Genomic DNA, 13,645 nt, shown 5'->3' with positions numbered 1-13,645 from the left:
CGAGACAACAGACGGAAAGAGTCAAGTGGTGCAGGGGGTGGCTGGGTTACGCGTGAGGAGCGGCGCGCTATGCCCATCCGGTCATTCGCTTTTCCAATCTTTCTGCAGGAATTTTGTGGAGGAACGCTCGTCAGGGACGAAGTGGACTGGTCGAGAACAAATGAATTGGGAACTCTGCAGAAAGCGGGAGCGGAAGTCAGAGACTGATTGACGCCAGAGCATGAGAAGGAGACCTTGGAGACTCGAGAGAGAGGATCTTCTGGGACCCAAACACTCGTTTCTCTGTCTCAGCGGCCCTGCGTCCAGCGATCAGCGCGTGCTGCAAACACTTCTCAGTCAATCATTCAGTGACATTCTCGTCGCAGTGTTCCAGTTGTCTCCGTCTCCTTTCCCTTGCTGCCCCTTGCAAATAAACAAAAAATCGCCCCTTGAAGCCCCTTCTCCACCGTCCAACTACCGCACACAATTATCCGTACAGTATCGTCCTTCTAGCCGTCGTGCCGTCCTCCCTGCCGGAGCACTCAAAAATTACTGAAACTGAGGCGCAAAAGGGGTGGACTCTCGACCCTCTCGACTGAGGCGTATCCACGTGGAGAAGGGGCCGACAATGGTGAAGACGAAGCGAAGCGATCTCGACGCAAAACATAGGTAGGCGGTTGGTGCACCTTAGAGATCTGTTACCTCGAAGGATTTCCCTTCCTCCTCTTTAGACTCGATGGTCGCGCTACTCTAGTTTGAGCTTGCTTTGGGGGTGAACCTGGGGAAACATGCAGTTCAAGCACCGCGAACACGTATGAAACCAAAAACAGTGCCCATCGTCCGCTGCCAATTAATTTCGGTCAAAGCTTACTGAGTATGGCGGCCTTCTGGTTTGGGGGCTTGACGTCATGTAGACTGCCCGTCTCATTTCTGCTTTTATGCTTATGCTTTTTGCTGTCCCTCGCCGACAGGGAAGGGTGAATACAGGCCAGCCTAGACCAGTAAAGCAATTCAGATAGGTTGAGACTTGAAGAGAGTCAGGTGAAAGAGGCACGAAGTGAGGCAGATGAGCCAGAGTGAGAGTGAGAGTGAGAATGAGAGTGAGAGTGAGAATGAGAGTGAGAGTAAAGAAACATCAGACACGAGTACGTATCTTGCTAACCTCACCTTGTCGCTTTATCCCCGCTTACATAAGTTATCCGTGTATTCCACAGCTTCCTCAGCAAGCGAGCATTGGATGCGAGCATAGGGAAATTGAACCCCGGACAATTCCTCGCCCACCCCCAAAAATAATTCGGCTCTCAGTCAGCTTCAGACTACCGCTGCAACTCTCCAATCTCGCCAAAATTCAGACTTGATACTCAAACCTCAGACTATCGAATCCATAAGTCCCACGCGTCGAGTATCACACACCCTCAACTCCAATCCCCCAACATTCCGCGTTTTTCTGGCCAACCTCTCTCTCGAGTCTCGAGAGACTTCTCAAGTGCTTCTAAACCTCTTGGCCGCCTGCGGGGAGGGCAGCGGCAAGTGCAACTTGCATGACGTCTCCATCTGTGCTTTGGCTCCTTGGGAGGCCTTGCCAAGCTGCGCCGTTGGGCTCGGCACGCTTGTCCGGATGCGTCCGAGGGAACGAGTGCCGAATAGGGCCAACAGCCAAGAAAAGGGCAGGGTAAAAACCGAAAAAAGTAAATACGATATTCCCTTGGCACTTTGCGTTCGCGGGTCCTGAAGATGAGAATTAGGAACGGATTCGAAACTATGTCTTCGTCGCTGGGGGCGATGTCAGAATAATTCAGACGGAACAGCACAAGGAAGTCTCCCAGATGGCTTCATGGCAGCTTGCTGCATGACCTTAGTTGGGGCTGATGGCGCTAATCAGAGCTTGGTATGGCCGCCATTCTCAGCCACCTTGGCCTCAATCTCTCAGAGTTCCTTGCAGTGTGCAGACCTGTGATCCGAACAACTAGCTTCTACGGATACCAAGCCACAATCCAACTTCATCGCCAAGCCATGACACCAAGCCAGTCATAGCCCTCTGTATCCTCTGAGAATTCGCGCACGGATTCTGGACCCCTTCATCTCCACGATGACGCGTGGGGTAAGAGAACTGAAGATGTTAATTGCAAGTGCATCTAAGTCTATTCAAGTGAAGAATGTAGCGACAGAAGAGAAAACAGGAAGCCTAGATCCTATAGCTAAACTTTTCAAACAACAAGAATGTCGGTCAGTTCCATAGCCGGATGAGAATCTCTACTGTGAAGTATCATAATTCAGCGCTGCTGCTGCTGCTGCTGGGACGTAGCGCACGTCGCCGAGGCCCCGGATCCCTGACGTCCGTCAACATGCCCCGCCGCCGATCCGGCCGCCGGCACCTCGGCGATCGTGTTGAACGGCCCCTGGTGAGCCGGCTCCGTCAGCCACCTTCCTAACAAACTGCCGGGGCTCCCCGTGGTTGTTGCCGTCGTTTGGCTCCTGTGGAGCGATGCGGCCTGCCACGGGCGGTCGACCGGCACGGTGCTGGACGAGGAGGAGCCATTCCCGTTGGATGGCCTGCTGCCGGAGCCTGGTTGGTGGGGGTTCGGTTAGCTATAGTGTTCAAGGTTTGGGGATCTTGATGTTCTTACTCTTGGACTTTGAGGAAGATTGCTTAGAGGTATGCTTGCCCATCTTGTATTGTGTAATGTGTTCTGAGGGATACTTTGCTTTGAGTATTGTTCAAGTTGAGTCCTTCGGAGTTGGTGTTGTCGTTTTTGAGCGAGTGTCTGAAGATGATGAGAGTGCAAGTGTTGAGATGTAGCCGTTGCTTGAGATAATGATCCAGGTGATGTCTCTGAGGTTTCTTCTAATCACCATCTCACGAGAATCCAGCCTCTCTTTATACTACTTTCCTCGCCCACCTAGATGTCCTTCCCGTCTTCAGCTTAATCCACTGGCAACTCCTATCCATGACAACAATATACATCAACAAGATCCTCAGAAAGACACCTCTAGCCAAGGCTTCGATGCGCCACCAGTGGCACATACTTTCTCGAGGAGGCTGCCCGACGAATCCAGGAACCGCTTCATTGTCGCAACACCGCATGGCTTGTTATGCGGCCCCACGAGAAGTGTCAAGTGTGTGAGCACAAGTACGATTTGTGGTGTTGCACTGCACTAGTATTTTTCATGCTAGTTTTTTTCTCCTCCTCGCAGGTAGCTAGACTAGTGCGTAAGGACTGTATGTCAACATGTGAATGCAAGAAAAGCCAGAAACTAGATGTTGAACGAGAAAGTCGAGTCTTCATTCATGGGCAGTCTATGCCGCTGTTCAAGGTGGGCGAAGCGCTCCATCTCCTACCCCTGAGTTGATGACCTTCTTCTCCGTGAGCGAGTGCTCCAAAATCTTCGTAAAAGCCACCACTCATTTACAAACATGTCAACATCAGAGCATCAACGCCCTGCCCCTCACACAGCTCTCGTGGGACTCTTCCCACGAGGGAATGTCTCAGCATCACCCGCAAAGACAACCCGGCACCTACCTGCCGCCGACGACGCTCGCGCGGCATGGTGCAGATGCATATCACCGCCGTCAACTGAAAAAAGGAAATATTAGCCTCGTTACCCGTCCGAGACATGCACTCGGAGCTACTTTTGCACACCCGGGGAGGGCAAAGGGGCAGGCCCCCGGAGCAGAAAGCTCGGGCAGACCTGCATAATGCATTTCGACCGACCTCCTGGGACCCGTTTCCATCGGAAGGATACGCGATTCGGCAGAATAAGGGTTGTCGTAGACTCGTCGTGCCGTGTGCTCTGTGACGAGAAGCTGGGCCCTGGGGTCGACCTAATCTCTCCCGCGGCTAGCTACATCTCTGTGTCCGACATGGATTGCATGGTTTGGGTCCGGGTACGAAGGGCGATTGCATCGATATGCTGATCTATTCTATACACCCGGTCTATTGACTGTCGTACTTCTAGGAATACTATCTTAATAGGTTTGTAACTCCGCGGGATATCAGGAATATTACTGTGTGGCCACCACGCAGTGACAACGTTGCCCGTAGAACAGCCAAGGCCGTTGGCAGCATACATATCCGGGAACACCACGAGATACAAAATCGACATATCTCGAAACAGTTACGCTGGACCAAAAAAAGCTCTTGCCTGCCCCTGACGATCTTTCTGACGTGTTCGGGAATTCAACCGTGTCCCCCGTCGGTTCACCGGGATAGTGACACCTTGGCAGAGCAACGTAGGACGACAGCACTCGAGGTCAATAAACTTCAGACATGAAAGGCATCAAAGCTCCAGCTGAGCGACGTGCCAGGTACGCGAGCGTCATCTCGGCCGGAAGATCGTCGTGCGTTCACCACGAAGTGGCACGGAAAGTTTCGGTATCCCACCCTCCTTGCTGTGATACCTATAATCTTCCATCAGTCGAGACAGGAAGTAGACACTCTTCTGTCGGTCCAATCGGGGAGACCGAAGTAGTTTGAGATGTGGGAGAAACATGATTAGCCTTGTTGGAAAGCAAAAACGGCTCAACAGAGACCATCGTCGATTTCCATACTATTGCCCCGCCTCTGCCCGAGGCCCCATTACCTTGCCCTGAGACATGAAGTCCTTCAGCGTCGTACACAACATACACGTGTGACCAGGCCTCAAGCCAAGCATCATCCGTCAGACCACTTCCCATCAAGCCACAACTACATTATGCAGCGAGGGAAGCAAGGAGGGATCAAGCCTCCTTCTCGCAAATATACGCCAAGAACACCCGAGATGTTCTCGTACACCAGCTACCAATCTCTTCTTCTCCACGGAAGAAGTTCTGGAAGGAAACCGTTCAGCCCCTCAGGGGTCGGTGCCACGTGCTCGTACGACGGCGGCCACATGGTTGGAAGACACGAAGAATCTATGGCTGGCGAAATGTGGCGTCCGTCGGCTTGAGAGTCTAGAGGATGAGGGTAATGAGGCATCCCGAAGACGGCAGAGGCTATCAGCCACAACAGTCGATTGAGAGACATTCGGGAAGCGAGGTCAGAGCTGGAGGCAAGGCTTCTTAGTTTGCTTGTATCCCGTGAGAGAAGCTTTTACCGGATTTCTGGATTGATTGGAACTTTTGGGTTGATAAAGGGGGATTATCGTGACGGAGATATTTCAGCTCCTGCGATGAGCCGAAGATTGGGCTACCGAAGCTTGCAACTTCTAGCGAGAATCGAACGGTCGATAGAGAGGAGATCGGGTTGCAAATTCTGTCGATGATTGCCGACTGCCTCGACACGGATTGCCGACTCGAACTCGTTGACGAACTCTTAACTCCGGCTGGCATGGTCTGGGGCTATTCTAACGGATGTTAGGGAAGCGTCTGCTATCCCACCTCTGTTCAGTCCGCCTGGTCTGATCTCTCTTCGGTCTCTGAGCGCTTTACATCTCGGGACGGTAATGGAGGATTACGTTGGCTAGAAACTTCAAAGGAGGTAGAGTTCTGCGACACGACATTTCATCAACGCCTTGTCTCTGCTTAGACTCTGTCTCTGTGTCTGGATCCCATGACTTTGTCCAGCATTTCAGGGTTACTACATGGAAGATTGGTTCTTCACGAAATGTAATCGGATGGCTTCGTGGAGAATCCAACGAAGTGGTGTCCCGGCATTGAATCATCAAAGGCACGAAACCCGATGATACTTTTAAGGGGGTATTTATCGGTTGGCTATGGTTTCCGTAACCTTTATGTCGTGAAAAGGATCTAAAGAAGCGTACAAGAAGCGTCAATTGGCACGTTATGCCCCTGATTAAGAAGGCCTACGATCAGTTGCCGTCGATCTTAGAAGGTTTCCAATGACAATGTCTTGCAATTAGGGTGCTTCCTGCGAGAACTACCAAAGCCTCTGACTTTCTACCCTCTTGATCATTCGAAAAGGGAGCGAGTTCAATAGAACATGATGTGTGGCCTATAGCACCACACCAAAACTTTGCAAGGTTGAGAACGTTGAAGTCTTGATGTTTGGCGTGCCACGGTGCACGCCATCGAGTCACGGTGAATGTGTGCTTCTGGCTTCAAGTGAGAAGTCTTCGAGTACCTTACACGTAAGCTACATATAGATACCACACACTATAGTTATCGGAAGTTGTTATGTTATTCGGAGTTTTATGTCTTGGAGACAGAGGGGGTTAGAAATTGATACCGAGATCGTAGATTTCAGATCGGCCGTCACATTGACTACGTGTTTGGCAGCTAGCCAGTGGCTACGGGAGACAAATGAATGGAAATGCCCCCATCCCATGACCTTTAGGCCTCGACCGGAACCTTTTTTATCTAGGAAAGCACCGGTTTTGGCAAAGGTCTGTCATAGGTGACGTTGTGGTTAGATGCCGGATTTACAATAAGGTCACATTAAACAACCCCACACTCATCATGGTTTGGACCATTGAAACGTCCTGTCGATCGGCGATTAATAATGTGATATAGGCAACGTAGCATTTTACCGATGACGCCTGTACGCCAATATCCAATAATACCGGCCCGAGGCCCTTTGTGGTCAGCGTCATGGCAAGCTAGAATTGCGCTTGAGCCGTGAACTTTCGACTGACATTGTTTATCTACGTAGTCGGCCGATACAAAGCCAGCCGGTTGGCCCATGCCTTGGCGTTAGGAACGATCGACGGATGCTTGGTTGCCGTCTTTGTTCGAAAGTGCGTCGGCAGTAGAACGCGTGGTGGCGCAAGGTGGCTTCCTTTCCTGTCAAACCTTGCGAAAGAAGGGGCCTGAACCGAATAGGGCACCATTTCGTCGCTTTTGGGCATATTCCAAGGAGCTCATGGTCTATGATGAAGTCATCGTACCTCAAGGATAGCAGACGAGATACTCTCATGTGAAGCCATCTTGGACAGTGGACTTTACGTAGCACCACCTACGGTTCCTCGCTGAGACTTATACAGTAGGCTGGGATCCGAGCTGACAGCGACGATCGCAATTGATCACTAGAAGCACAGGCTTTGAAGTGCCGGGTTCTTGGTCAGATGTGGTTCATCTGACCAGACGAATGAGACATGACAGTCTGGACTAGTGACACTGGGTGCCTTGGCATGATTGGATTTGATGGCTTCTGTGGAATCAATTTTCGAATCGACCGGGGGAGACAGCCGAAATCCCGGGATCTTTCCAAGCCTGTAAATCTTACAAGGGCCCCTGAATACCCTGGGGTTCCAAGTCTCTGGATTTGGGATAGATCTGATCTGGTGGCATGGGCCTGCTCCAATCCTCTGGTTCTGCTCTCTGCACAACGGGAAACCTGCGAATGCCTTTAGAGTAGCAAGAATAACACAAGACTCTGTCAATACATGGTATGGCCTGTTATGGTTTCCTTCTGGTGAGAACCGAGGACTTACATCTGATTTCCTCTCGACCACCAACCACGTGTTTCAATCCTCCGCCCACGGGTACGAAAACGGCCTTGAAACAAGCCGATACTGCGAAGGTGGACCACACTTCCAAACCTTTTCGTTCACTTGTTTGCACAAATGCCGCGCCTCAAAGAAGTTGATGGTGCGAACCGGTTGTTGAAGAAAATTGGAGCCCTAAAAATGATCAACAGACATCTATTGCCGTCAATCCCACCACTAGTGCATATACAGCAGGTCGGGGACGCAGCCATCGAAATGGAGTAAATAGGTACGCGTGCTCTTTGAATGAGGGGTTTCCGTGGGGTTAAGAGCAGGCTGTTTGAATCGGACTTCTCGAATTAAGTCTTTTGTTGAGCACCAAGATTCCAAAACTTGACGCATGCAAGGCACCCCATCTCGCTTTTCCTGGGTGAGGTTGAGTCGTGAAGATCGCAAAGCCCACGACAGAACGGTAATCCTCTGATTGGATCATCTCTCATCTAGCGCGAGTTATTCGCAACGTCTAGTGAGCTCGGTCTGGTCCGGGGGGCAGTGCAGCACAGACGGTATCGAAAGATCGACATGATGAAGAAAAGCAAGGAAGACCCAAAGGAACAGAGGCAACCCGAGTCGAGACGAACACCGTATTCTTGATGGGTTATGGGCCTGCCAAAATGCCAGAATAAGGTGTTCTCCATAGCTGAAGGACGCCACAATGCGAGGGCAACAGCGCAGGACAAGGGGATTCGCTGCCTCGGATGGACTGAGCCTCTGTATCACATTGGTATTATCGCCAAGCACGCTATCCTTTGGCTGGATCTAGCGATCTTAGATGGGCGATCCCCATACTTCTCAGGTGCCAATGCCGTCGCTTGAGAGGCTTGGACGAGGTCTTGCTGCGGTAATCACTTTGTCTTGCATGCCACGTCCACGAAAATGCTATTGTCTTGAAAAGTGCGGCTGTCCCCTACCCAGGTCCGTACCTGAGAACTCCAAGAAGATCACGACAACCTCCCTTCTCCCTTGCCTCCTCCATGCAACGTACGAACACTGCAGCAAACCGTCTCAACAATGGATCCCGCAGCGTTGGCCGGCCTCACGATCTACAACTTCCCGCCTATGCCGCCAAAATGGGACAGAATCGGCATATTCTACATCACGTTCTGCGCAACATGGACAGCAATCGTCTTTGCGGGTATGGCCTTCCTCTGGGTCAACCGGAGGAGCTCCATCTTGAGACTTCGAGGTCTACCTCTGGCCTTTGGTTCCATTATTTTCCTGCACCTTTACTGGTGCATGGCCCAGATTACATACCCGATCGGCGGGACGATGCCTGTGGTCATTGCGTACGACGTTCAATACTTTGTGATGGGCATCTGGTTTCCGCTGGGTATTGCTTGCTTTCACGCCTCTAATAGCAGGTTCTTGCACGTTGCAAAGCTGCAGAGGCTTCACTTCGCCGGCAATGGCGCTGGTAGTCTTCGGAGAGGATGTAACGGCTCGAAGACGTCATGGCTCTACCGCTTCAGGAACATGGATTACGGAAGGAGAATACTGATCTTCATCGGTATCGGTGCGATATTTCAGGTATGTTGGATGATCGAACTCAAAAGTCCTGTTTTATTGAAAGATACTAATACTCTCAAGTGCCTGCTTACAACCGGCATGTGGTTGGCTTGCAAGAAATACCACCCGACCTTTGGCATCCCCGGCACAGAAATCCGTGGGAACAACATAGTTGAGCAACTGATTGACTTGGGCCGCGGATGGGAATGGTGGCCGACCGTTCTTTGGCAGTTCATTTGGACTTGGATTGTAAGTTTCTATCTCGCTCGCACCTGCACTCAGCGACTTTCCTCCTACCGATAGCTAACTGTCCGTAGGTTGCACCAACGCTTATCTGGCGAGCGTGGAGTATCCGAGATACCATGGGTTGGCGAACCCAAACCATCGGTTGCTGCCTTTCAGGGTATGTAGGAAATTACATGTTGAGCTTTATTCACATACGAGCTTTACTGACAGGTCTCACTGGAAAGTCTTCACGCAACACCGATGTTTCTAATCGCATCTTATGTACCGGCCTTCAACACCATCAACATGTACTTTCCCCCAAGTCAATGGTTGGTAACCCTCCCCTGCTAGAATCCCTTACTGTGGCTGATGTAAAAACACAGGATTCATCTTTCGACCATGATGTTTGAGATTTTCACAATCTTCGTGCCACTCGTTCAAATCATACGACTCCGTATCCTCTTGAAGCACGTCACAGCTGCCAACGCAAAATGGGAGACAGAATCACAAACAACACTCAGAGCGTCTACCGCAGCATCTTATCATGGTCGAAAACTCCCTGGCTCTTCGAGCCAAGCTGAAAAGGGGCAGCCCATTGTTTACCAAATCGATTCCGCCGATATTGGTCCAGATATTGACAGTCGCTTATTGACAATGACTGCGCTCGACCACGCTCTGAGGGAGAATCAAGGTGTCTTGCAGGAGTTTTCTGCCCTCAGTGACTTCTCCGGTGAGAACATTGCATTCCTCGCTCGCGTTTCCGAGTGGAAGTCAAGATCATGGCCGAATGCCATAAGCGATTCGGCATCTCGAGAATCCCTTGCCCACGAAGAAAGACTTGATGCATACAACCGCGCCCTCCAGATTTACGCCGACTTCATCTCCCTGGAGCACGCTGATTTCCCTCTTAATCTTCCCTCCCAGGAGATGAAGCAGCTGTTCAGAGTCTTTGACAAGCCCGCCCGTATCCTATTTGGAGAAGACGCTTCTGTCAACATTGCTGTGCCTTTCGATGATGCTTACCTGAGGTCACGCACAGGGTCAAGCTCGGGGAGTAGCGGTGACATCAGGCATCAAGCCCGGTATACCGGTGATATTCCCGCGGGATTCAGCTCTACGGTGTTTGATAGTGCACAGGGCCACATCAAGCATCTTGTGTTGACAAATACATGGCCCAAGTTTGTTCGGGAAATGCACTCACGGCGAAGGTCCAGCGAGACTAGCCGGAGCGTCATGACAGTTGAGACCACCGAGTCCGAGTCTTCTCTTCTGAGCAAAGTCTCGAGCAGTGTCTCAAACCTTATTCGATCTGTCAAAGCTATCTAAGTTGAGCTCGTGGAAACCTTCTTGGCCGTGAAGGCAGCACCTGGTGCAGACCTCGCTTGCAAAGGCCATACTCACCCCTTTGTCAGACTACTTTATAGTTCATTTCCTTTCCTTTCGCTTCAATAATTAGCTCAATACCCGGTTGAAGAAGTTCAATCAACACATTCTAGTACTAGTATCATATTTTATGCCTTTTAAACTGTCCATAGCCCACCAATTCATTGAGTATTTCTTTCTTCTCGTGCAGTCTCAGCTACAGTCTGGGTTTATCCACTTCTCAACTTATCAGGGATTGCATCGTTGCAATCCACCTCAAGTAGCTGGGAAGAAGGCTCAAATTTGTTGACCATGGTTAGTGGTGATGAGACTTGTGGAACCTATGCTCGAGGTGGCTTAATAGATGGGGGTCCAGATATTCTCACGCTCTGCAAGCGCCTACGATAAAGGGCTGAACCCGACAGATAGACCGACATCATTCGAAAGGGTTGGCCATCAAAGACATTGGATTCCTAAGACTAGGTTGAAAGAAAAAGACCAAACATCTTTAGGCACGCTTGCAACAAGTAATCTACACCCGCTCTTCCTTTAGCCTGTCATGTTGAATGTTACACCCCACTCTGCCCTAACTCCCCCTTCCACGCGCCTTCGTACATCCACTTAGGCTTCGCCCCAAATCTCGTCGGCAATCTTTCTAATCAAAGACAGCTTGTTCTTCTCGTCCTCCAGACTCAGCGGGTATCCGCTCTCATGCGTGCTGAAACCGCACTGAGGCGACACGCAGATACGCTTGAGTGCCTCCTCCTTGGTCTCACCGCTTCCCTTAGCGACGTACTCCGCAGCGGTGAGAATACGGGCCTTCATCTCCTCCTTGTCCTCGAGCTTGGGGACCTTAGTGCTGATGATGCCAACAACGACATTCTTGTTCTTAGGAAGGAACTGGAGGGGCTCGAAACCGCCGGCGCGCTCGGTGTCGTACTCGAGGTAGAATGTGTTTACGTTCAGGTTCTGGAAGAGCTTCTTGGCAATGGTGTCGTAGGAACCCTCAGCGAAGTGACGGCCTCCGATAAAGTTGCCGCGACACAGGTGGATACCGGTGTGCATGTCTTCGGGAAGTTTGCTGACAGTGTCGTTGTACAGAGCAATGTAGGCGTCGAGGAGGTCTTCTACGGTGCCGTCGTTGTCCTTGTCTTCCTCCCAGCCCTTGCGGAATTGTTGCGAGCAAAAGTCTGCGAGAGATTAGCGCTTGTAGTTTTGCTGGACTCGGCTTACTCACAAGCCATACCGGGATCATCAAATTGAACATTGCGCAGGCCAGCATCGTAAAGCTGCTGGAGTTCGGCCTGGTAAACCTTGGCAACATCCTTGAAGTACTCGGCATCGTTGGCGTACGCCTCCTCGGTGTATGCTCTGCCCTGCTTGTAGCGCATGTGGAACCAAGCCGGCGTGATCATGGTCAACTTGATGTCCTTCCACTCCTCCTTCGGTAGAGCAGCCTGCACCAAACGCAGCTCGTGCAAGTTTGACTTGGACTTTGAGGGCGAGTGAGACAGCTTCCCGCCGGCGATGACGGAGTCGCCCGGCATGACCTTGCGATCCTTCTCGATAAGGCTCACAACATCGGGGTGGTACAACCGGAACATGCTGGCCTCGGCATCCTGAAGGCGGGTAGAGCCCTCGAACTCATCCCACATGAGGCCCCAGAAACGAGTGCGGTTGAATTCGCCCGAGGTGACGCCCTTGATGCCTAGATCGCGTTGAAGCTTGACGACCTCGGCGACTGACTCCTTCTCAACGGCGGGAAGACCGGCTTCCTCCTCGGACAGACCCTGGTCGCGGATCTTGCCTTCGCGGATGTCGAGGAGCTTCTGAGGGCGAAGTAGGGAGCCCATGTGCTCTGCCCTAAAGGGTGGCGCCTGGTGAAGCTTGGATGACATTTTTGGAGGTGTTGCTCGTATCAACGGATTACTAGCAAGCGATTTGTCTGTCTGTGTATTCTACAAAACACCCCTCACGGTGAGAATTTTGAAACGTCGTGATATCCCGGTGGGTGGCCCATCTACCTAGTGTCGAAGGCGGGACAACCGGATTTATAGCAAACGGATTTACATGGCGGGGCAAAGTGAGGGGTCAATTCATTCAGACATTGTTTGTTTACCGATAGATGGCCAAGGTTGAGCTGAAAGCTAGTCGTCAGGGGTCAGAGTCGCTCACGTCAGCCAGTGTGAAACCCCAAATAGATGGGAAACCAAAGTTGGGACAAGCAGCATTGGCCGAAAGGTTGTCTTCTTTAACGCCGTCCCGCGCGGCCGACTCTTCGTCGGAGCTCTGAAGATTAACTAGCTTCTGAGGTGCATTTGTCCCCTCTTCTTATTGTCCGAGAAAGCAGCTTTACCCCTCATTCTCCACTTCGTCACTTCGGCAGTCGCATGGCCGAGTTGAGGTCAAATTCCAGGACAGCAAAGTCTTGCATGTTGATGAAGAGATGGATGATCTATAAAATTCTCGTTTTCTCTAGAATTCATAGTTTTCCAGTTCAATTGTAGTCTGGACCTTTTTCTACTGGTTGACAGCATGTCTCGCGTTCGAGCATTTGGTACTGGAGCTCCAACGACGTGCCTAGAATAGGCTTCCGGGCTTGTTGCCTGCTCGCGACACGTAATAGGCTGAAATTGGGCGTCTCTTCTAATACAATGGCAAAGTATCCATCTATATTGTGGACTTATCAGTCTTGCTCAATCGCTGATGAGCAACAGTAGAGCACGATAATACCCTCATGGCAACATTTGAACATACACTTCAGACATTCTGACTCTGGCTAATCGCGTCATTCTTAAGTGAAGCAGCCGGTGTGCATAGAACCTTCAAGTCCATCGGAAACCATCGTCGAGCAGACCAAAATGCTCCAAGCAAAAGATGGGCACGACTAAAAACAGTCGCTGGCCTTGGAAAAGCCGATCTGTCCTGACAAGCCAATGGCCGTTTGGGCAGAGACGACTCCACACCACGTGAACTGCGCTGGTTCGATGCGAGCTATTCAATATTGGGAGTGTGGGAAAGATGGATCAATGTATACAAAGAAAGGGTGATCGACAAAGCAGGGATGATGGTACGATGATCAAGATAGGCGGTATCAGCAGCGACATCACAGAGGTCATCGACCCTTGGCTCGCCCTCATAGCAAACGCTG

At 51.1% G+C, this 13,645-nt stretch overlaps 3 protein-coding genes across 3 annotated transcripts; 1 reads left to right on the top strand and 2 right to left on the bottom strand.

The window, feature by feature from the left end:
• Positions 1-2,252: 2,252 nt before the first annotated feature.
• On the bottom strand, positions 2,253-2,649 carry BDP81DRAFT_400448 (uncharacterized protein; the record flags this gene model as incomplete). The annotated part of the gene is made up of 2 exons (XM_060588693.1): positions 2,253-2,545; positions 2,607-2,649. The coding sequence occupies 2 exons, from the start codon at positions 2,647-2,649 to the stop codon at positions 2,253-2,255; spliced, it is 336 nt and encodes a 111-aa protein (XP_060438289.1).
• Positions 2,650-8,412: 5,763 nt separating this feature from the next.
• On the top strand, positions 8,413-10,458 carry BDP81DRAFT_334709 (uncharacterized protein; the record flags this gene model as incomplete). Its single annotated transcript, XM_060585787.1, has 5 exons — positions 8,413-8,928; positions 8,989-9,156; positions 9,225-9,310; positions 9,378-9,461; positions 9,516-10,458. 5 exons carry the CDS (start codon positions 8,413-8,415, stop codon positions 10,456-10,458), a joined length of 1,797 nt encoding a protein of 598 aa, XP_060438288.1.
• A 657-nt stretch (positions 10,459-11,115) lies between these two features.
• Positions 11,116-12,392, bottom strand: BDP81DRAFT_400446 (5-methyltetrahydropteroyltriglutamate-homocysteine methyltransferase; the record flags this gene model as incomplete). The annotated part of the gene is made up of 2 exons (XM_060588692.1): positions 11,116-11,684; positions 11,732-12,392. 2 exons carry the CDS (start codon positions 12,390-12,392, stop codon positions 11,116-11,118), a joined length of 1,230 nt encoding a protein of 409 aa, XP_060438287.1.
• Between the last annotated feature and the right edge of the window lie 1,253 nt (positions 12,393-13,645).

The sequence above is a fragment of the Colletotrichum phormii genome (genome assembly GCF_030913505.1).
Source record: "Colletotrichum phormii strain CBS 102054 chromosome Unknown BDP81scaffold_37, whole genome shotgun sequence".
NCBI lineage: Eukaryota > Fungi > Ascomycota > Sordariomycetes > Glomerellales > Glomerellaceae > Colletotrichum > Colletotrichum phormii.
This window is presented reverse-complemented; position numbering and strand designations above follow the sequence as displayed.